We start from the raw sequence: 24,258 nt of genomic DNA on the forward strand, positions 1-24,258 counted from the left end.
TGGGGTCGAAGTTCAGACCCCTGGCAACCGGTTCAAATTTACGACCCTTGCGGCATCTCCTGTGGTCACATGATCCAACATTTGGACGCTTGGCAACTGGCATGTTCTTACGATGGATGCAGTGTGCCCGAGTCGTGCGGTCTCCTTTTGCAACCTTCTGACAAGCGAAGTCAAAGGGGAAAGCCTGATTTACTTAACAATGGTGTTACTAATGAATAGAATAGAATTAGAAATAATAGAATAATAAAATACAGAATAGAATGGAATAGAATTAGAAATAAGAATAGAATTTAATTTAATTTAATTTATTAATATTTCTATACCGCCCTTCTCCCGAAGGACTCAGGGCGGTGTACAGGGCAAGAATAAAACACAAAGCTACAAAAATTAAAAAGTAATTAAATACATGCCCATAAAAAACAATAAATACAATTAATAGAATAGAATTAGAAATAATAGTAGAAATAATAATAGAATAGAAAATATGGAATAGAATAGAATAGAGTAGAAAATATGGAACAGGAAATATGAAATAGAATTGAATAGAAAATATGGAATAGAAAATATTAAATAGAATAGAATAGAATAGAATAGAATAGAATAGAATAGAATAGAATAGAAGCTGGAAGGGACCTTGGAGGTCTTCTAGTCCAGCCCCCCCCCTCCCCGCTCAATCAAGAGAACCTACCCTAGCCTTTTCTTAAAAGCCTCCAGTGATAGAGGGCCCACGATTAAATAAAGGAATTTGTTGTTGTTAGTTGCGAAGTCGTGTCCGACCCATCGCGACCCCACGGACAACGTTCCTCCGGGCCTTCCTGTCCTCTTCTGGAGTCCATTGAAGCTCACGCCTCCAGCTTCAGTGACTCCATCCAGCCACCTCATTCTCTGTCGTCCCCTTCTTCTCTTGCCCTCAACCTTTCCCAGCATGAGGCTCTGCTCATTAGGTGGCCAAATATTTGAGTTTTCAAAAAGAATTTAAAAGAAAATTAAGTAAATAAACCACACTGGGTACACTGGAGAACAGGAAAATTGGTTTTACTCTTTAACAGTTTAAAACATCCTTTCTGGGAAAAAAAAAAAGAGAAGCTCTTAGCAAAATTGTAAAGGCAACAGAAGGTGAAATTACACACCGAACAACCCTCGGTTAGTGGTGACAGCTCATGAACGACAAAGACAATAGTGCAAATACTTTGTTACCCGCACTCGTTTTTTAGGAACAAAACAGCAGGACGACGTGGCCACTGATTCAGTGATTTCTTAACTACCTCTGCCAGTCAAAGAAATAATAGACAATATATATATATATATACAGTATATATATATGAATTTATACACGTTAACACAGAGACACGTGAAGAATTTGGCGAGCAAAATCGGGACATCCAGTCGATCATTAATTGGTCAGCCTCCCTCCTCAGCCCCAAAATTCTATTTTTCAGGACAATCGACTTCAATCTCGCTTCTTCCAAGTTGAGTTTTACTGACATGGATCTCAGAAGCTGCCCCAAGGAACAGCACAGGCAGTCCTTAACTTACAACTGTTCATTTAGTGACCCTTCAAATGTTACAATGCTACTGAAAAATGTGACTTACGACCGGTTTTCCCACACTTACGACCTTTGCAGGATCAAAATTCAAAAGCTTGGCGCCTGGTTCCTATTTAATGACGGTTGCAGCGTCCCGGGTGTTTTTTTTGTGTGTGTGTGTCACGTGATCCCCTTTGGAGGCCTTCAGCGGAGCAAAGTCCATGGGCAAGCCGGATTCTCGCTTAACGACCGTGTGCCTAACTTAACAATTGCAGTGATTCACTTAACAAGCATATTCCTAATTTATCAACTGTGGCAATTCGATTAATAAATCTGACAAGAAAAATCATTAACATGGGGCAAAGCTCACTTAACGATTTCCTCACTTTGCAATATAAAATGGGCTCAGTTGTGGTCGTACGTCGAGGACTATCTGTACGGTCTGATTTTTTTTTTAAATAATAATCATAATAATAAAGCGGTGTCTCGATTTTCATCATATTTTAGGCAAGATTTTTTTCCACGCCCTTCTGACCAGCAAAGTCAATGGGGAAGCCATGTTCTCACTTAACAACCGTGTCACTGACTTCATGACCTCAGCAAGAAAGGTCGCAAAACGGGGCAAAACTGACTTCATCAAACGTCTCGCTGAACCACAGAGATTTTGGGTTCAGTTTTCATCGTAAGTCGAGGAACTACCTAATACCGAATTTTGTTCCTTCAAGCAAAAACACGACTAGGCCGAGGGTGCTAAAGGCCTCCGTTTTTCCGCTTCGTGGAAGGAGCGAGCTTCACTCTGCCATTCAAAAAAAAAGTGGGGTTCATTTCTTGGAGTGGATTTGATTTCGGGGTGCTAATTTTGGGAACTTAAACCTTCCCATCGGATTAGTGGCCTTGGAGGCACAGAGGAAAAAAAAACACATATTAATTTCCCAATGACAAAATGGATCGGAAAGAGATGGCGGTATGTTTTGCATGTTCCTGTCAGAAGCAAAATAGATTATTGATCACTATTTTGCCTAGCTCATCAGAGGTACTCCCTGACTTATAACTGTTCATTTAGTGACCATTCAAAGTTACAACAGCACTTAAAAAAGGGACTTAGGGCCATTTTTCACACTTACGACCGTTGCAGCATCCCCAGGGTCACGTGATTGACAATTGATTCATATTTATGATGGTTGTAGTGCCCTGGGGTGACATGATACCCTTTTGCAACCTTCCGACAAGCAAAATCAATGGGGAAAGCTGGATTCACTTAACAGCCGTGTTCCTAACTTCACAATGAGTGATTCACTTAACAACTGGGGCAAGGAAGGTCGTAAAATGGGGCAAAAGTCACTTCATAAATTTCTCACTTAGCAACATAAATTTTGGGCTCAGTTGTGGCCGTAAGTCGAGGACCAAATTGAGTCCAAAGTTTATGTTGCTAAGTGAGAAAAAATTTAAGTGGGTTCTGTCTCCTTTGACGACTTTTCTTGCCACGGTTGTTAAGTGACTCGCTGCCGTTGTGAAGTTAGTAAGGTGGTTGTTAATATCCTATGTCTCTCTTCCTCTCTCAAAAATTTCTACCCATTTTGGGAGAAATTACGGTACAATTTACCATTTCCAATTTGTCTCGCGACGTATGTTCAGCTTTATTTGCATTCTGTGGGCTTTGTAAAAATAAAGGTAAATAAACTCACTGGGCAGAGATTCAGCACAGATTTTATGGTGGTTTTTTTCCCCTTCTTGCCTAAAATACGATTAAAATTGAGACACGGCTTTAGTATTATTATTTTTAAAAAATCAGACCGTACAGGTAATTCTCGATTTACGGCCCCAGCTGAGCCCAAAATTTATGTGGCTAAGTGAGAAATTTGTTAAGTGAGCATTTTACGATTTTTCCCGCCATATTTGCGAACTGAATTTCCGCAGTTGTTACATTGGGGACACGGCTGTGAAGTGAATCCAGTTCCCACGTTGATTTTGCCTGTAAGAACGTCGCAAAAAGGGATCACGCAATCCTGGGACACTACAGCCGTCATCAATGTGAGTCAGTAGTCAAGTGTCTGAATTTTGATCCCTGTGGGGATGCTGCAATGGTCATAAGTGTGAAAACGGTCATAAGTCACTTTTTCAGTGCCATTGTAACTTTCAACGGCCACTGAGTGAAATGTTTTAATTCGAGGACTACGTGTATTTTGAATAACCGAGTTGAATCCAGTCAGTATCAGGGTAAACAAAGCTGAGATTTTTTTTTTAAGTCTAATTTGTTAACATGGATTTCAGTGGATTTAATCTAAACCAGGGGTAGGCAACCTTGGTTCTTTCATGACTCGTGGACTTCAATTCCCATGCTGGCTCAGGAATTCTGGGAGTTGAAGTCCACGAGTCATGAAAGAGCCAAGGTTAGCTACCCTTGACCTAAACCATGATCCAAATGTTGGATACAAGTAGTTCTCGACTTACATCAGTTCATTTAGTGACAATTCAAAGTGACTTATGACTGTTTTTCATACTTACGACCGCTGTAGCATCCCCGCAGTCATGGGATCAAACTTCAGAGGCTTGACAACTGACTCATATTTACGACGGTCGCAGTGCCCCGGGGTCATGTGATCACCCCTTTTGCGACCTTCTGACAAGCAAAGTCAATGGGGGAAGCCGGATTCACTTAACGACCGTGTGACTCACAGAACAGCTGGGGTGAGAAAGGTCGTAAAATGGGGCAAAATTCACTTTAACAAATGTCTCGCTTCACAACATAAATTTTGGGCTCCAATTGTTGTCGTAAGTCAAGGACTACCTGTGTTCTCCTGCAACAGACCACTTCATCCCTTGTAAGTCGTACGCTAGCTTTGTTTTGGAGAATTCTGGATTTGAAATACAGAAAAATAAATGGAAAAAAAACTTCATTGGAGTGAAAGAAGCCATTAACCTCATTTAAGAACACTTTTAAGAATTTAAGAACATTTTTGTAAAAGCTGAAGGCAAAAATAACCTTGAGTTTTGATTTAAGCCTTCCCTTTTCACGACAGACTAAATCATGTTTATTTCAGTGCAGCTGGGAGTATATTTACCTATTTATCCATTTAAGTAGTGTTTCTCCACCTTAGCAATTTTTAAGATATATAAACTTCAACTCCCAGAATTCCCTAGCCAGGCTAGGGAATTCTGGGAATTGAAGTCCGTACATTTTAAAAGTTGATAAAATTGAGAAGCACTGCCTTAAAGGAAATAATCAGCAATTCACACCACTAAATTTGTAACTGATCACTGCTCTTAAAAATATTCCTTTTATCCTTCATACAAAATCTTGCTTATTTACAGCTATTTGGACATTCCATGTGCAAAATTTCTTTTTTCCTATTGGCTGTGCTTTTAAAAAATAATTTACTTACAAAAGCTTTATCAACAAAAGATTCCAAGTATTAACCTTTCTTTCTTTTTTCTCCAACACTTTTTGGATTTTGCTTGTTTTTGTAAACCTTGGATTCGCTTCCCACGGAACGCAAACAGAAAGATTGACTAGCCAAAAAAGGTTGCACCCTAAAACGTGATTTGCAAAAAAAAAAAAAAAAGTTCTGCTGGAGTTATTATATATATTTTTTCAAGCTTTCCATAAATTCACAAAAATAAATCTTCAGTTACGATACAAGATGGACGACTTGGAAGTGTCTAATCACCACCAACTGCTTTTAGTGGGGGGGGGGGGAGAAATCAAATTACTGCTCTGAGAGAAACTGCCTTAATGTTGCTAAAGATTATTCTGGATTTTATCTTTGCTTCCTTCATTTTTTTCATTTCAAGCAAATGGCTTCAGTGTTTCTCCAAAGAACACATTTCATTCCTTCCTACTCTTCCTCCTCATTTTGTAAGAACAATCTTTAAAATGCCACGCACGCACACGTACTTTGTCGACCCAAGTTCCCACTTCAGGGCCGAAGGAATCAAAAACCTCTCTAAAAAATGATCTAAGAAGTCTTTACTTGCCGACATCCCTCCTACCAATTTAAGATTTAAAGAAGCCAAGAAAATTGCCGATTTGGCGAGGCAAAGGGATTTTCTCCAACCCTCTGGGGATCAACAAAAAGCAGCGGATTTTTTTTTTCCTTATGGTCAAAACGCTGAGGAGAAGAAGAAATATTTTTTTTTTGGAAAAACAATTTGATTTTTCTCCCCCATCTAAACGGCCAGGGATTTCTCTCATTTTTGATTTGGGGAGGGGGAGGGGAGAGAAAAAAATAACTGTGGAAAGATCTGCAAGGAAAAAAAGCACGCTTGACTGTCCGTTGTCGGTCGCTGGTGACAAATTTCCTCAAGGCCACATCCAGCAAAAACTTTTCAAGTCAGGAGAGGTTCGTCGTCAGCATCCCAGTTCTCCATGGCGGGAAGGTCCTCGAGTGGTGGATCCGTCAGGGGAACCAGGAGGACTTCGTCTTCCTCATCAGGAAAGGGAGATGGGTTGAGGGGGTCCTCTCCAGCTTCCACAGAGCAGGTGGGCGCAGGGGAGAAAAGCCGGACTCGGAGGCTCCGCATGACCCCCGTGAACCGTGGAGTAGGATGTGGGACGTGAGGATCCGGCGTGGATTCGGCAGGAGTGGGCGGGATCTTAACGGGAAGAGGCGACGGTTGGTCTTCCGGACGCTGGGAAGAAGCAACTCCGTCCCCACAAGATGGCTCCGCCGAGTCATCAGGAGTGGAAGATGAGTTAGAGGTGGCCGTGGCGGCCGTGGTAGAAGACGAGGGAGGGAGTAGCCCCAATCGGCGCAGGCGCCTCGTCAAACGTCGTACAAAGCGGCTTTGACGGGGACGACGCACCCCATTGCCGCCTGGAGGGCTAGCAGGATCCCGTCGCCAAAGGTGCAGGAGAGACCGCAAATTCCCCAGGACCGAATTCTGAAACGAGAACCCAGAAGAAAGTTAGATCTTCAGCTTCACAAACGCCAAGTACGCCAGCTGAAGAAGGCTGAAGTCGGGAATTGTCTGTGGAACTTGAGATAGCCCTTGACTTACAACCGTTTGTTTAGGGACCTTTTGAAGTTATAACGCCCCCTGGAAAAAAAGTGACTTATGGCAGGGCTTTTCAACCTTTTCACCCATTGTACCACTTTTACGATATGGCAACATCTGAGTACCACCAGGCGCCTAGCAAGGGGTCAAAAACTTGACCAAAAAAAAAAAAGGAAAAAAGTGATGAAGTACAGGTAGTCCTCGACTTACAACAATTTGCTTAGTGACTGTTTGAAGTTACAATGGCACCGAAAAAAGTGCCCCCCAAGCCACAGCCGAGCAAGACACCTGCCTGCCCCGCCTGGCGGCACTCTTCCTCCTGTGTGAGGTTTTCATTGTTGTGAGCATTTCTGTTGAGGATTGGCAGTGGGGGTGGGGTGGGGGTGTTTGGTTTTTATTCCCCCCCTCTGCTGGGTGGTTGCAGTAGGTTTTGGTCACATGACCCTGGGACACTGTGACCGTCATAAATATGAATCAGGTGCCAAGCATCTGAATGTAAATCAGAAGACCCTGGAGATGCTGCAACATTCCAGCTGATCGGCGCTTTTTCTGGGCTCAGCAGAAGCGCCAAGATCAGTGCTGAGCTCCAGCTGGATCCTAGCACTGATCCTGGCGCTTCCGCTGACCCCTGACAGCCCTGCAGCTCCAGCCATCTCTCGCTCAGGCTTGTGCGGTGCTGCCACCGGTTCAGCTCCTTCCCCTCCTCCGCTACCACTTTTCTAGGATGGCCGCATACCACCTGCCAGGTGCCAACGTACCACAGGTGGTACCCGTACCACTGGTTGAAAAGCCCTGACTTATGGCTCTTTTTCACACTTACAACTGTTGCCTTATCCCTACGATCACGTGTTCAAAATCCAGACGCTTGGCAACTGCCTCGTAGTTATGACGGTCGCAGCGTCCCGGGGTCAGGTGACACCCTTTTGCGGCCTTCTGACAAGCGAAGTCAAGGGGGAAGTCAAGTTCATTTAACCACCGTGTTACTAACTTAACATCTGCAGTGATTCGCTTCACAAATGTGGCAAGAAAGGTCCCAAAATGGGACAAAGTTCTCTTTACTGTCTCACTTAGCAACAGAAATTTTAGGGCCAACTGTGGTCGTAAATCAAGGATTAGCTGTACTCCTATTTCGAAAGGGCCTACAGAAGAGCATAAAAAAGAAGTAGTAGATCTTAATTATTATTATTTTTTTACTTTTTAAGACGAGAGAAATGTAAAAGTGTCGGGATGGCCCGTCTGAGGAAAATAAGATTGAAATACTTAAATGTAATTAAACTTGAGAAAATTTTAATCCAGTAAGAATGTTTTGAACATTGTAGGGGAAACAAATTTAAATAAGAATTGTAAACAGGATTTTACAATGACGAGGCAAGCAAGATGACCGGATTGAAAAGAAGCGCGATATTGGTGTGATTATTATTATTTGTAGAAATTTTAGAAAAATCTTTACATTTAATGGTTACTTATCAAAATGATAAGAATTGTATCAATTCAAGGGTTGGCAAAGAGAAAATTATTGGAAGAAGAGAAAACCAAGCAAAGCTATTATGTGGACTTTTGGAATATAGAAACTGATTGTTAGTGATTACTTTGCAAATATAAGCCCAGACAATCCGCTGTTTACCAAATATTAAGGTGTTTATGTTAAAAAATTCAATAAAATATATTGTCAAGCCCTTCGGGCTCGACAACACAAGGGGACACGGGGGAGCACGACGAGCAGCGGCTGGGAGGAGCCTCGGGCGGCCGCGCAAGACACACGGCCGCCCCATCAGCTGTGCAGCGGCCGGGAGGAGCCTCGGGCGGCCGTGCGAGACACACGCCCGCCCCATCAGCTGTGCAGTGTCCGGGAAGGGCCACGGGCGGCCGCGCGGGACACACGGCTGCAGCCTCACGAAACGGGTGGATGCACGGCGGCGGTGCCAACGGAGCCGCCAGAGGCGCGTTTCAGCGGCTTGCATGGCGTTTCAGCGGCTTGCACGGCGGCGGCAGCGCCGGGCGCTCTACAGCCGCGCTGGGACAACGGGGGCTGCCAAGGGCCTGCGGTTGTGGCGCGGGGTGTTAGGATGGTGGAGGGGAGCACGTCTGGGTCCTTGGGGCACGGGAATAGGGGGTGCTGGGCGTATACCTACCTCCACGCTGTATGGACCTCGGCGCCAGGGGAGGAAGCAGGGTGTGGGAAGACAGGTAAGGGGGGTGGGGTTTTACGCGGCTCGGGTGGATGCTGGTCTGCGCAGGGGACGGGTGGGGCTAATGGGTGGGGCTGATGCCCAATCTCAGGCAAAGTTTAAAAGGCGCGTTGGGGGTGAGTAACTCCCAACGCTGACTTTGTATTTGCATGGAATCTACTCAGTAAAGAACTTCTTGCAGTCAACCGTGCCACGTCGTCTTTCTTCTGGCTGTGTTTTCCGGCATGGACGTTTGTTGACAGATATAGTTTTTTAAAAAGTATACACCCATCTTGCCATCCACCGCTCAAGCATTCTTATCTTCTGTTGCTCTACAAAGCTCTTGAGATGTTGTTCTTCAACCTTCACCTTTTGATCTTTCTTAATTAAAGGACCACTTTACAGTTGCTCTCCTGATTGGTCAAATCAAGTAGTGGCTTTCTGACCATGGGTCTGGAATCCCTACAGTCGTCTCTTTTTCCCCCCAGAATAATATACAAGTAGTCCTTGACTTATTACTGTAATTCAGCCCAGAATTATGGTGGGTTTTAAATGGGTCTCCTTTGTGGCAGCCTTTCAAATAATGGAATACTCCTATCGTGTCCCCCACCCAATTCCTGCAACCATTCTTCGTATGTTTTTGTCTTTACTCATCTTAGTTGCTATTGTCTGCATTTTTTTTCCAAAGTCTCAACATCTTTTTTTGTAACGGGGTGACTGAAACTGGATGCAGGATTCCAGGTGTGGCCTTACTAAGAATTTACAAAGCGGTACTAATACCTCATGTGATTTTGATTCTATGCCTCTGTTTATACAACCAAGGATTGTGTTAGCTTTTTTGGCTGCTGCCGCACATGGCTGGCTCATGTTTAAGCGATCATCCACTAGGACTCCGAGGTCCCTCTCATTAAATAAATTCATTTGACCCAATGGGTGGTTTTCCAAAAACTAGAAGTAAATGTACAAAAGAAGAAAAAAAAAGGTCAAAAATCAAAAATAATGTGACTGCAAGAGACCTTGAAAACAGCTGTAAACATGAGCCAGTAGCCAAGCACCCAAAATGTGTGTGACCACAGAGTGATGGTGGGGGAGTGGGAACATCTTAAGTACTTTTTTGGGTAGGGTATTGGTCACAATGTGACCGGTCGTTAAGCGAGGACTATCTGTATATCTTGCTTCTCAGAAATAACGATAGGAAAGTAAGGAAAGAGGATGAGGATGGAACTGATGCTCTTCCGAGATTGATCTTGAGCAGAGTCTCCAAACTTGGCCACTTTAAGACTTGTGGACTTCAATTTCCAGAATACCTAGCCTCGCTTGCTAAGAATTCTGGGAGTTGAAGTCCACAAGTCTTAAAGTGGCCAGGTTTGGAGATCTCTGGTCTTGAGGAACATACGTGAAGAGTGTAGGGCTCACTTACCTGACTTGGGTGCTCAACCGGGAACCCTTCTACTGGAGGAATCACCCCACGAGCGATGAGCTGGCCGTAAGATGGTGGAGCCTGGCGCTGAATCAACTGGGCCTCCATCCGGGACATAGGTGCCAAGACTCTAAAAAAAGGAGGATTCGAAGAAATTTAATCCTTGCCCTACTCTTAGGAGCGTAACCTTGATTTCCCATCACTTATCCTCCTTGTTTTCTTAACAAGTCTTTATCAACTTGATAAACTTGGGAAACTCTGAAAAATGTGATCCTAAAAGCCCAGTCCAGCACAATACCACTGAAAAAGAAAAACAAGAAATTCAAGAAGAAACCAGCATGGCTGCACAAAGACCTCTCTGACAAACTGAAAGACAATCAGGACAAGTACAAAAAATGGAAAGAGGGACACTTGACTAAGGCTGATTATCAGCAGACAGCCGGAGCACGCAAAGATGAAGTCAGGAAAGCAAAGGCTCAGAATGAACGAAGACTTGCAACAAAAGTCAAAGATAAAAAAGTTTCTTTCAATATATTAATAACGCAAAAAGTCAAGGAAACAGTAGATCCACTAAAAAGTGAAGAGGGTAAGGAAGTAACAGGCAGTAGGGAGAAACTGGGCATCCTCCAGTTGTGTGGACTTCAACTCCCAGAATTCCATAGGCATCACGGCCAATGCTAAGGAATGTGTTCACTTTCCTGGTGGATAGCTGAGTTGGGCGAATCTCCTCAAAAGCCTATTTTTTTCATCTACTCAGTTTCTCCCAGAATGAGGAGTCCCTCTTCAGTCCCTGGGTTCTTCATTCCCACTGGGCTGGTATGCTCAAATTTTTAAATCTTGGAAGACTTTTAATGTCTAAAGCAGCCTTAAGATGCATGAATTCCCCAGCAGACTTGGGGAAGGAGAAATTCTGGGAGTTGAAGTCCACCCTTCTTAAAGCTGCCGAGATTGGGAAATATGAAACACGGCCCTGGGGGTCACCAATGATCCCCTGGGCACCGCTCCACTGATTCAACTCATTGCCCCATTGGTCCACTCAACACAGGCCCTACCTCTTCATATTGGCCCCTTTAGCGCGTCAACTCTATTCCTGTCCCCCTTTCCAGCCACCACACCTCCAAAATCCCATCGTTCTTCCTTGACTTCCCCCAATTGGCCCCTCACCCAAATTCATGGCTCCGGAGCGCGTACAGACGGCACGTGCAGCCCAGTGCGATGACCAGAAGGAGACCGCACACCAGGCTGCCGATGACGGCCGCCGTCACCACCTTGCGGGGCAGGATGTAGGAGCAGTCCGCTTCATCGGAAGTATCGACACAGTCCGCCTGCCCGTCACACACCCAGCTCTCGTAGATGCAGCGGCCATCTCTACATCGGAAGTTCCCTGGCTGGCAGGTGTAACAACGGCGTTCGTCTGCGGCGTCGGCACAAAACGTTTGGTAGTTGCAGCGGTCGGCGGGACCGTAGCAGACAGCACCTCCGATGCCTCGTCCACCGCAAGGATACTGCCCCGGTGGGCAGCCGTGGCAACCATCCTCGTCAGCGCCGTTGGCACAGTCCCAATTTCCGTCACAGCGCTCGGCGGTGGTGTAGCATGTGGCACCCTCACCACTGTCTCCTCCGCAGGGGAAGTCCCACGGCACGCAAAAGCCTTGCACGTGGTATGTGGCGTTGAAGCCCCGTCCTTCTGTTCCGGGCACCGCCTGGTACACGACCCATGCCTGGCTGGATGGGGAATCCACCAACACAATCTTGTTGTTGCTGGTATAATCCAAGTTGCGCAGCAGGCGAGGGCGGAGCGGGGCGTTGGGCGACCCGTCGTACACCCGTAAGGAGTCGCCGACATCTAAGTTAAGGACTGTGAAGCGAATGGTGAGGGGGCGGCTGTCATGGGCATCCAGCACCCACTGGCAATGGGCAGCTCCCAGGTGCGAGTCCGAGCCGAAGGCTGGGGAATAAATCACCCCGTAGAAGTCATCCAAGGTGCGGTTGCATGACACAACAGGCTGTGTTTTAGATTCTGAAGCAGAGAGAGAGGGAAACGACAAGAAACAAAAATGACACCATTTTTATTACGTAGCAGGAGACCCAGGAAATAACTTCCTTCTCTGCAACCTGTGTCTAGAATTCCTCTCTAGAGATACTAGCAGCATCATGAATCTTAACACAGTGGTACCTTGGTATAGGCAGTCCTCAACATACAACCACAACTGAGGCCAAAATTGCTGTTGCCAAGCAACAATGAGAAAACGATCAGCTAGTTAGTTAAATAGTGTGCTTTGGACCTATTCTATGCGTGGTATTTATGTGGTGCCTGGTTGTGTGTGGCTTTTTAGTTGTTTATTGGGGTATTGATGGCCAGCTATTGTCCTTGGATGTTGTATCCTTGGGGGCCAAGTCCTCGGCTCCGAAGTACTTGATAAGCTGGTGGTAAATCAGCACTCCTGTTGACCAACAAAGGACCCCGTTTCCCAGGTTTCAAAAATTTCCCTGGCTGTTTGTGTCCCTACTTGGCCAACAATCTTAGTAGCTGCAGAATTGAATGTATGTAAATTGACTGTACAAAACCTGACTGAACCAGATTGGATCCTGCAACACTATCCTGGGACATGTATATTTGCCTTCATTTGTGAGTTGGCTAGATAACCCAGTGACTTATACAGAAAATTGGTAGGATTGAGAATCACAGTGGCATTAAAGGAAAACCATTTTGCAGGAAGTCCTCAACTTACAACCATCCGTTTAGCAACCATTCAAAATGACAATTTTATTGAAAAAAGGGACTTGCAACTCCTCCTCGCACTTATGACCATCAAGCATCCCCAATGGTCACATGATCAAAATTCAGCTGTTTGGCAACGGGCACGTATCTGCGACAGTTGCAGCGTCCCAGGTTACGTGATCGCTATTTTGCGACCTTGCCAACCAGTTTCTGACCAGCAAAGTCAATGATGAAAGCCAGATTCGCTTAACAACCATGCAATTCACTTAACAACTGCACCGATTTGCTCAGCAACCATGACAAAAAAAGCAGCTCATCAAATCAGGGACGAATTGCTTATCAACCGCCTTGCTTAGCAGCAGAAATTCTGCTCCCAATTGTGGCCGTAAGTCAAGGACTACTTTATTATAATCTAGTCCAGGGGTCTTTAAACTTGGACCCATTATGACTTCTGGACTTCAACTCCCAGAATTCCTCATCCAGCGTACCTGAGGAATTCTGGGAGTTGAAGTCCACAAGCAAGGGTCTTCAAACTTGGCCCTTTTATGACTTGTGGACTTCAACTCCCAAAATTCCTCAGCCAGCCCTGGCTGTCTAAGGAATTCTGGGAGTTGAAGTCCACAAGTCATAAAAGGCCCAAATTTGAAGACCCCTGATCTAGTCTCAGATTATAGAATTGGGGGCCCCACAGTCTGGCCTTACCTCTTTCATATTTCAGCTGAAATCCGTTCCTCGCCCAAAATTTCCAGCTGTAAGTCAGGGTCACGTTGCCTCCTTTTATTCGAATGGGTTCCGGCGCTGTGTAACCGCACATTTTCCTGGATGGCTGATTGGCCGCACGGATGATCAGCATTTCCGGCCCGCAGGAAAGGAAGAACTGCTGGAACCTGTGGGACAAAATGAAAAGACCCCAGACCCAAATTGGATTTGTCTTGCTATGTGGAAGTCCTGGAGAGGTGTTTATGAAAGTACCAGGAGGCTGAAAATGGAACATGTGTAGCAAAATGCAGAATCACAGAGTTGGAAGGGACCCTGTTACAGGGAGACCCTGTAACATTTCAGACAAATGTTTAACTGTACCCTTGATCTGAAACCTTCCCAAACAAGCACAGAATATCAGAGTTCAGAATCACGGAGTTGGAAGGGACCTTGGAGGTCTTCTAGTCCAGAGACACCTGTCTTCTAGAGATGACACCAAGCTGGCTTATACGACCACGGGGATGCTGCAATGGTCGTAAGTGTGAAAAATGGTCCTAGGTCATTTTTTTAAGTGCCGTTATAATGTGGAATGGTCACTAAATGAATGGTTGTAAGTCAGGGACTATCCGTAAACTGGGACCAGAAATAACTGATAGAAGTTCCAAGTGTCCAAACCTAGTTTAAATATAATTTAAACTTTCTATGGATATTTGGCGTTTTTCCATCTCTGGAGTCTTATTACGAAAAGGCTGGACGGTCATCTCGCCTAGATGGTTTAATAGGCTTGAACAGAGGGTTGGACTAGATGAGCTTTGCGGTTCCCTCCAACTCCAGCAGTGTCATTATTGAAAGGACCCCTCCCCCAAAATAAACATCTGCAATGCTTGCCAAGTTTTAGGCCAGTGTTTTTCAAACTTTTAAGATCTAAGGCAGGGGTCTTCAAGCTTGGACCTTTTATGACTTCTGGACTTCAACTCCCAGAATTCCTCAGATGGCCATGATAGTTGAGGAATTCTGGGAGTTGTAGTCCACACGTCTTAAAGTTGCAGAGTGGAAAAACAACAACAACACCCCTCTGCTTCAGGTCCTGTAATATTAATTGTAGGCTGTCTTACAGCAAATTCACATAGAGTTACTCACCCGATATAAATGATATCGTCCGGGCCACCCACAATCACCCAAGTACAGCTGCTGGAAGTCATCACCCGGGAGGAAGGGCTAAGGATTTGGCCTTGCGGTTCTCTTCGGACATCGGGATAACCTGAACAAACAGCTGCCGAAGTGAAGAAAGAAAGTCAGCAGAAGGATGCACCCTCTGTATTTTTCTAGCTCTTTGGCCACCCCCAGATTCTCCTCATTTTGCCACTTTCTAATCCAGGAGTCCTCAAACTTGGCCCTTTGATGACTTGTGGACTTCAACTCCCAGAATCCCTCAGCCAGGCACGCTGGCTGAGGAATTCTGGGAGTTGAAGTCCACAAGTCATCAAAGGGCCACGTCTGAAGAACCCTGTTCTAATCCTTGTCCCCAAAAGGTGTGGTATTGTGGAAATCCAGTCTGGGTTTTTTTAATCGCAGCCGCTTTAACAAGTGCGCACTTTAACACCCTGGCTGGGGAATTCTGGGAACTGAAGTTCGCAAGTCTTAAAAGTTGCTGAGGAAGGTTCCAGTAAGTTCCTGAAGTTACAACACATCCTTACTTCAAAAAAACAGGACACTTTGCACATGGGATGTCCAAAAAGAGCTATAAATAAGCAGCATTTTGTATGAAGGATAAAAGGAATATTTTTAAGAGCAGTGATCAGTTACAAATTTAGTGGTGTTAATTACTGATTATTTCCTTTATGGCAGTGCTTCTCAACTTTATCAGCTTTTAAAAATGTGTGGACTTCAATTCCCAGAATTCCCCAGCCACCATGCTGGCTAGGGAATTCTGGGAGTTGAAGTCCACATATCTTAAAAGTTGCTGAGGTGGAGAAACACTACTTAAATGGACAAATAGGAGGCAAATATGTGCACCCAGCTACACTGAACTACACATGATTTAGTCTGTCGTGAAAAGGAAAGGCTTAAATCAAAAATCAAGGTTATTTTTGCCTTCAGCTTTTACAAAAATGTTCTTAAATTCTTAAAAGTGTTCTCGCCTTGAAGAGGGGTGGACTTCAATTTCCAGAATTCCCCAGCCAGCATGGCTGGCTAAGGAATTCTGGGAACTGAAGTCCACAATCAATTCCCGGAATTATAACGCTTCCTTGCTTTAAAAGAAAGCGCTGGCTTCTCTTTGTCTTGCTTGTTGTTGTAATCTCTTGGAATGAATTGAGAGAAAATATAAGTGTGAAAAAAATAACCGGTCTCTTCTTGGTTTATTTTCCTCTCTGTCTCCCCAAGGTCGTAAAAAGAGACACTGCAACCGTCATAAAGATGAACCAGTTGCAAAAGTGTCCGAATTTTGATCTAGTGACCATGGGGGATGCTGCAACGATCATAAATGTGAAAAAAACAGCCATAAGCCCCCCTTTTTCAGTGCCGCTCTAACTTCAAATGGCCACTAAATGAATTGTTGTAAGTCGAGGACTACTTTAGAAAATGCACTTTCTCTGGGACAGTTCCTTGCTGTCAAAAATGACAAAAACCCAGCAGGATTTTGGCAAGGGAGGGTGGGGCCTCCCCGTTGCTCTCTTTTATTTTTAATTGATTTTATTGTAATCCTTTTCTTTTGTTGTTGTGTGCCTCCCGGAGTTCGGAGGCAGCATATAAGTTTCATCAATTATTATTACTCACCTGGCCCCCTCCTTACTACGGTCTTACTCACCTGTACGTGAGGGGTTACTTTTCACAGCCTGAATGACACCTAAGAGAAAGCAAAATGAATTACATTTTAGACCAGTCTTTCTCAACCTCAGCCATGATAAGTTGGGTTGATTTCAATTCCCAGAATTCCCCAGCCAGCATTCTGGAAGTTGAAGTCCACCCGATTTAAAATGGCTGAGATTGACAAACACTATTCTAGAATAATCTGAGGTCAGGATTTGAGCTCGTGGTTTGACAGCATATCCCGAAAAATTTCTTTGCAGTCGTGCCAAGGCGCTTGGTCATTTTCTCTGGATTTGTTTTTCAACCAGCTAAGCCCCGCCTCCAATGGTGTGATTTCTCAGTTGCCTCCTTTCCAAATAGCCCTAAGATATTTTTCTAGTCGTTTAAAATCCCATTGCTGAAATCAGCTGGGTGAGCTCGCTTTAATCGAGATAAAATCTTTAAGGTTTGCTCCGATTCCTATTAATTCTCAGATCTGTTTATTTTCTTGGCAATAAAAGAATGTTTACCTTTTTTTCCTCTGGTTATTCTCCCTAGTTAAAGCCCAAGCAGTCGTAGGGTGCATTAACAGAGGGATAGAATCAAGATCACGTAAAGTGTTAGTACCACTTTACAAGGGCTTAGTAAGACCACAGTGGGAATACAATATCCAATTTTGGTCACCACAGTATAAAAAGGATGTTGAGACTCTGGAAAGAGTGCAGAGAAGAGCAACAAAGATGATTAGGGGACTGGAGGCTAAAACATATGAAGAATGGTTGCTAGAACTGGGGATGTCTACTGTTATGTACTGAGCTTTTGGGAAGACCTTATCACGTGTATGCTGGAAAGCTAACGGTTCTCCAGTAACACAGATGGGACCTTCCAGTCCAGGCTGCAGTCAACTTGGCGGGAATGATGGGTTCAATCTGATTGGTTGTTCAGACTATAGGAGACTATATAAAGACTGCATGGATACCCCTAACCCTCAGTACAGTTACAGTTATGAATAAAGAAACTATTCTTCTGTACTCATCTGCCTGGTGTCTTTCCTGCTCATCTGAACCCAAAACATAACAGTGGCGACGAAGGTGGGATCCTGCTTCGCAAAGAGCTGAAGTCACGAGGGGTCAGCTTACATGCTGGTGGGAAGAGGCATCTCCCCCCCCTCTCTTTCAGCTGGCTAGTATTAATACGCTAGCGGCCACACGCTCAGAATTACCCGTCTGAGCTCGTGAAGCAGGATCCAGAACGCAGGAATTGAGAAGATGCCAAAGGTCGGCAAGCTCCGAGAGTTCGACATTCGCCACCCCGAAGAGTGGCCGTCGTACCTTGGGCAGATCGGAAATTACCTACAGGCAAATCAAATCGCTGAAGAAGCTCTCAAGGCAGCAACACTGCTCTGCATATGCGGACCTGCAACGTTTGATCTAGCGGAGAGCCTATTTGCCCCCACGCCGATAGAGTCAGTATCGTTTGCCGACCTCAAGCAAAAGTTGAATGGACATTTTAAACCGAGAATGTCCGAAATGGCGTGGAGATTCAAATTTGATCAGAGAGTGCAACGCCCAGGAGAAATGGCGTCGGAGTTCATCGCAGGCCTGTGCCAGGCTGCATGTCTTTGCAAATTCTCCAACCTGGAAGAACGCCTGAGGGATCAGTTAGTATGAGGCCTTCGCGATAAAGCCCTCCAACAGAGACTATTCGCAAAACCAAGTTTAACACTGTTGGAGGCACAAGACGAAATAATGGCTGACGAAGCAGCCGGAGGCGCAGTACAAGTAGTGCAAACCACCAAACCTCTCAAAACAGAAGAATCAATCCACCACGAGGTCGCAAAATATGGCGGCGAAACCACAGTAGAGGAAGAGTCAGAGATAGACAAGCTACAGAAGCAAGCAGGAACACAAGATCGCGGACTTCAACAAAAAGAGAACAATTATAAGGCTCTTCCCTAGATGCATGGGTTGTAGCGGCAACCATGCCTGTGCGAACTGCAGGTTCCGGATGGCCACGTGTCGGGCCTGTGGAAGGACTGGACACATCACGGTCGTATGCCGAGCTCGTCAAAGAGACGGTCAACACAAGCAGCAGTTGGGGGAGCCGACAAGGAGAGGTACCGGGGCCCAGGGTCCAACCAGTGTGGGGTTTTTTAAAAGCCAGAGGAGTATCTGCCACACAGGGGCTCATCGTCCCCTTAAATCCAAGATTAATCTTTCAATCGAATTACAAGGCATTCCATGTAAAATGGAATTAGACTTTGGCTCAGCAGTATCGATCATTTCGCATGAGACATTTAACTATGTTTGCAGCCGCAGCAATCACTGAGTGAAATTGAGGCCCTCAAGCATTATTCTGACCGACTTTCAGAACGCCCATGTTAAAATCAAGGGGGAGGCCACCCTGTCAGTAAAATTTAAAAAGTTTCTAGGGCACCTGGATGTCGTAGTGGTAGAGGGCCAACGAACAAGTCTGATAGGACTTGACTGGTTTGAGGCATTGGGAATCCAGATAACAGGCATAAATCGAACACAAAGTATTGACCTCAGAACTGTGTGTGAGGACTTTGCAGACGTATTCGATTCTAAGTTGGGAACTTACACAGGGCTGCCTATCTCGTTTAAATTAGACCCTAATGTAATGCCAATCGGAATAAAACCAAGAATAGTTCCGTTTACGTTAAAACACAAAATCAAAGCAGAAATAAATTAGTGGAACAAGGAGTGTTGCAACCTGTTGAAGGGGGGGAATGGGAAACCCCTATCGTTACCCAACTTAAGCCAAGTGGAGAAGTTCGTATTTGCGTGGACTATAAGTGCACCCTAAACAAAGCTTTAAACCAGCATGCTTACCCGGTTCCAATAGTCAGCCATATACTTGCCTCTTTACAGGGAGGCGCCATTTTCGCTAAGCTCGATTTGGCATAGGCGTACCAGCAGCTGCCAGTAGACGAGGCCACAGCTGCGGCTCAAACTATAGTCACACATGAGGGAGATTTCAAGGTCAAACGGTTGCAGTTTGGCGTAAGCGTAGCACCTGGCATATTTCAAGAAATTATGGAAGGTGGTGTAATACTACTGGCAGAACAGCAAAGCTGTCTTTAGTCTCATTGCATGCAACCTATACACGGCACATCCAAGAAGGTCGCATTATGATTATCCTACCTTGAATGGGGTCAAACATTCAATTAAACACTGGAGGTTGGAAGTGAATCATAATCCTTAAATGTCAAGGGTTATAATGTCTGTTCCTTAAAAGGGGAAGGGGTGTTATGTACTGAGCTTTTGGGAAGACCTTATCACGTGTACGCTGGAAAGCTAACGGTTCTCCAGTAACACAGATGGGACTTTCCAGTCCAGGCTGCAGTCAACTTGGCGGGAATGATGGGTTCAATCTGATTGGTTGTTCAGACTATAGGAGACTATATAAAGACTGCATGGATACCCCTAACCCTCAGTACAGTTACAGTTATGAATAAAGCAACTATTCTTCTATACTCATCTGCCTGGCGTCTTTCCTGCTCGTCCGAACCCGAAACATAACATCTACTTTAATAAAAAGGAAGACTAGGGTAGACATGATAAGGTTCCCCCGCACATGCGTGCTAGTCGTTTCTGACTCTAGGGGCCGGTGCTCATCTCCGTTTCAAAGCCGAAGAGCCAGCGCTTGTCCAAGGACGTCTCCGTGGTCATGTGGCTGGCATGACTAGACGCCATAGGCGCACGGAACGCTGTTACCTTCCCACCGGAGTGGTCCCTATTTTTCTACTTGCATTTTTACATACTTTTGAACTGCTAGGTTGGCAGAAGCTGGGACGAGTAACAGGCACTCACTTTGCTATGCGGCACTCGGGATTCGACCCGCCAAACTGCCGACCTTCTGATCGACAAGCTCAGCGTCCTAACCCACTGAGCCACTGCGTCCCTTAGACATGATATCTATAGTCTAATATTTGAGGGGCTGCCACAAAGAAGAGGCAGTCAAGCTATTCTCCAAAGCACCAGAAGGCAGGACAAGAAGCAACGGATGGAAAATAATCAAAGAGAGGGGCAACCTAGAACTAAGAAGAAATTTCCTGACACTGAGAGCAATTAATCAGTGGAAGGAGTTGTCTCCAGAAGTTGTGGGTGCTCCAACACTGGAAGTTTTTAAGAAGAGACTGGACAGCCATTTGTCTGAAAGTATAGGGTTTCCTGCCTGAGCAGGGGGTTGGACTAGAAGACCTCCAAGGTCCCTTCCAACTCTGTTATTCTGTTATAGTATTATCAATTTTCCAATGCATCCTACAGCATTCAGATTTTTTGGGCTGTTTTTTTTTGCCATTTAATGCCCCATTTTTGTTAGCAGGAAAGGTTGGATTGCTGAGAGAAAAAAAAATGAGAAGAAAGAGGAGGAGGAGGAGAAGAAAGTTTCATTTCGTGCCCGGACTGATCAAAGGAGTGGGAGGGCGAAAGGCAGAATCAACCAGCCGGGCCAGCCGCAGCTTCTTCAGCCAAAACAAAGTACAAAAACGGAAGCCGCTGGCTTAAGAAGCTGGAGGATCTCCGCCTTCCTGACTCCTGACCTTCGCTGCTTACAACACTGCTCTGAGATCCGGAGAAAAGGGGGGGGGGAGGGGGGGAAGCAGGTTATATTTCCTCTGCAACCTGACCGTGATCCAGGAGAAGAGAGGAGGGGAGGGAAGAGAAAAGGAAAGTGAGTGGCCTCCTTGCCCCAAAGCGGATCTTCCAACGGCCAGACTGGGAAGCATGGAAAATCAAGGGCAATTGTGGAAAATGGGTTGGGTCCTGCGGGAAATGAAGGGGAACCTGTGGGAAATGAAGGGGAATTGTGGAAGATCAAGGGGAACTGTGGGAAATGAAGGGGACCCGTGGAAATACAGGGGAACCGTAGGAAATCAAGGGGAACCATGGGAAATACAGGGGAACCGTGGAAAACACAGGGCAATTATGGAAAATGAAGGGGAACTGTGGGAAATACAGGGGGATTGTGGGAAATGAAGGGGAACCGTGGGAAATTCAGGGGAATTGTGGGGAATGAAGGGGAACCATGGGAAATGAAGGGGAATTGTGGGAAATACAAGGGAATTGTGGGGAATGAAGGGGAACCCTGGAAAATGAAGGGGAACCGTGGGAAATACAGGGGAATTGTGGGGAATGAAGGGGAACCATGGGAAATGAAGGGGAATTGTGGGGAATGAAGGGGAACCGTGGGAAATTCAGGGGAATTGTGGGGAATGAAGGGGAACCGTAGGAAATTCAGGGGAATTGTGGAAGATCAAGAGGAACTGTGGGAAATGAAGGGGAACCCTGGAAAATGAAGGGGAACCGTGGGAAATACAGGGGAATTGTGGGAAATGAAGGGGAACCGTGGGAAATACAGGGGAATTGTGGGAAATGAAGGGGAACTGTGGGAAATACAGGGGAATTGTGGGGAATGAAGGGGAACCGTGGGAAATTCAGGGGAATTGTGGGAAATGAAGGGGAACCATGGGAAATACAGGGGAATTGTGGGGAATGAAGGGGAACCGTAGGAAATTCAGGGGAATTGTGGAAGATCAAGAGGAACTGTGGGAAATGAAGGGGAACCCTGGAAAATGAAGGGGAACCGTGGGAAATACAGGGGAACCGTAGGAAATCAAGGGGAACCATGGGAAATACAGGGGAACCGTGGGAAACAGGGAAATTATGGAAAACGAAGGGGAACTGTGGGAAATAAAGGGGAATTGTGGGAAAAGAAGGGGAACCATGGGAAATACAGGGGAACCGTGGGGAATCAAGGGGAACCATGGGAAATACAGGGAAATTATGGAAAACGAAGGGGAACTGTGGGAAATAAAGGGGAATTGTGGGAAAAGAAGGGGAACCATGGGAAATACAGGGGAACCGTGGGGAATCAAGGGGAACCATGGGAAATACAGGGTAATTATGGAAAATGAAGGGGAACTATGGGAAATACAGGGGAATTGTGGGGAATGAAGGGGAACGGTGGGAAATTCAGGGGAATTGTGGAAGATCAAGAGGAACTGTGGGAAATGAAGGGGAACCCTGGAAAATGAAGGGGAACCGTGGGAAATACAGGGGAATTGTGGGGAATGAAGGGGAACCATGGGAAATGAAGGGGAATTGTGGGGAATGAAGGGGAACCGTGGGAAATACAGGGGAACCATGGGAAATACAGGGCAATTATGGAAAATGAAGGGGAACCGTGGGAAATACAGGGCAATTATGGAAAATGAAGGGGAACTGTGGGAAATACAGGGGAACCGTGGGAAATACAGGGCAATTATGGAAAATGAAGGGGAACCGTGGGAAATACAGGGGAACCATGGGAAATACAGGGCAATTATGGAAAATGAAGGGGAACTGTGGGAAATACAGGGGACTTGTGGGGAATGAAGGGGAACCGTGGGAAATGAAGGGGAATTGCGGAAGATCAAGGGGAAGCGCGGGAAACGAAGGGGAAGCGTGGGAAACGAAGGGGAAGCGTGGGAAACGAAGGGGAAGCGTGGGAAACGAAGGGGAAGCGTGGGAAACACAGAGAGGGGACGGAAAGCGGGGTTCGCTCTCACCCAGGAGGAGCCCCACAAGGACGAGGCAGGGGGGACCCTTGGTTTTCGCCCGGCGGGGCTGCTGGGAACCCATCGCCCCCCCCCCGGTTGGAGGAAGGAAGGATCGTCTCTCGCTCCCGCCGCTGGTCTTCGAGGGGAAGGGGGGGTCTCTCCGGAGGAGGAGGAGGAGGGGGCGGCTTCCCCCGCCGCCCCAAGCCCCGGCCTTCTCCGCTTCTGCCTCCGCCGGCCTTTCACTGGCCCATCGCAGCTTGCGATCGCCCTCTCCCCGAGTCCGCCGGCTGCGCTGGGCGCTGGAGGTTCGACCGGGGAAGGAGCGGGCGGGGGGGGGGAAGGCTTCTTCGGGCTCCCCCTCCCTTCTGCGCTGTTTGGAAACTTTGTTTCCTTCTGGCCGCTTCCGGGCTTTGGCAACTTTTGTCCGTGACGCCGCCTCTTCCTCCTGCCGGGCCCATCCCGCGTTCGCGTTCACACACGCACTCAACTCCTCCCTCGATCCGGGCATCGCGGCTGCGGAAGGGAGGGAGGGAGGGGGGGGAGAGGAGGTTTCTTTGGTTCTCCCCCCCCCCCACTCCCCGGCCCCGATCTGTCCTTCACTAAAATCTAAAATTCAGGGGTCTTCAAGCTTGGCCCTTTTATGACTTGTGGACTTCAACTCCCAGAATTCCTTAGCCAGGCATGCTGGCTGAGGAATTCTGGGAGTTGAAGTCCACAAGTCATCAAAGGGCCAAGTTGGAAGACCCCTGATCTAAATGGAGCCGCATCCTCCGGGGCCGCTTTGGGGGGTGGGTGGGGGGTGGAGAGGGGTGTGTGCGTGTCCCGCGTGTCGTGGGAACGGGTCTTTTTGAGTTGTGCAGCCAGAAAGGGTCCTCTGGAGAGGGTGGAGGGGGCCGCGGCTCTCGGGGTTGAAGGAGAGGGACCCCCCCCCCCGGCGGCAAGTCATGGTAAGAGGGGCTTCTGATGAAGGATCGAGCCCACCGCGGGAAGGAAAGGGGAGTCCTGGCCCTTTAAAAGTGAGGCCCGAGGATGCCCGGTGGGATTGAGTTGTCGGGCAGCGCCTGGCGCCCCCTTCCGGCGCCCACGAGGTCCTGGAGTTAATTCTCGTTTTCAAAGGCAGTCATCAATTGCTTATAAAGCCGTATTTTTCAAAGCTCGGGCCCTTTAAGAAGCGTGGACTTCAACTCCCAGAATTCTCCAGCCAGCGTTGCTGGCTGGAAAATTCTGGGAGTTGAAGTCCACGCTTCTTAAAGGGCCCGAGCTTGAAAAAAAACAAAAAAAGAAACCACCGCTGTCAATTGAACTCGGCTTTCTTCCGCCGTCTGGCTGCCCCCTAACGGTCTGCCGAGGTACTGCAGCCCTAGTAGATTCCCGCG

At 46.5% G+C, this 24,258-nt stretch overlaps 1 protein-coding gene across 3 annotated transcripts; it reads right to left on the bottom strand.

Moving 5' to 3' along the window:
- Positions 1-308: 308 nt before the first annotated feature.
- Positions 309-23,283, bottom strand: LOC308677187 (low-density lipoprotein receptor-related protein 10-like). Of its 3 annotated transcripts, XR_014028427.1 has the most exons (8): positions 22,892-23,283; positions 16,340-16,378; positions 14,671-14,803; positions 13,534-13,718; positions 11,274-12,129; positions 10,110-10,239; positions 5,408-6,407; positions 1,020-5,371 (listed from the first exon to the last, which is right to left on the bottom strand). XR_014028427.1 is itself a non-coding variant. In XM_081343370.1 (7 exons), the coding sequence occupies exons 1-7, from the start codon at positions 22,962-22,964 to the stop codon at positions 685-687; spliced, it is 1,665 nt and encodes a 554-aa protein (XP_081199496.1). In that variant the 5' UTR covers positions 22,965-23,283; the 3' UTR covers positions 309-684. The 3 variants fall into 3 exon arrangements, 2 of the variants coding, with proteins under 2 accessions (XP_081199496.1, XP_081199495.1); XM_081343370.1 differs by lacking the exons at positions 1,020-5,371; positions 5,408-6,407 and adding an exon at positions 309-933; XM_081343369.1 differs by having other exon boundaries at positions 1,020-6,407.
- Between the last annotated feature and the right edge of the window lie 975 nt (positions 23,284-24,258).

The sequence above is a fragment of the Vipera berus genome (assembly GCF_964194415.1).
Source record: "Vipera berus genome assembly, chromosome: Z".
NCBI classification, from domain to species: domain Eukaryota; kingdom Metazoa; phylum Chordata; class Lepidosauria; order Squamata; family Viperidae; genus Vipera; species Vipera berus.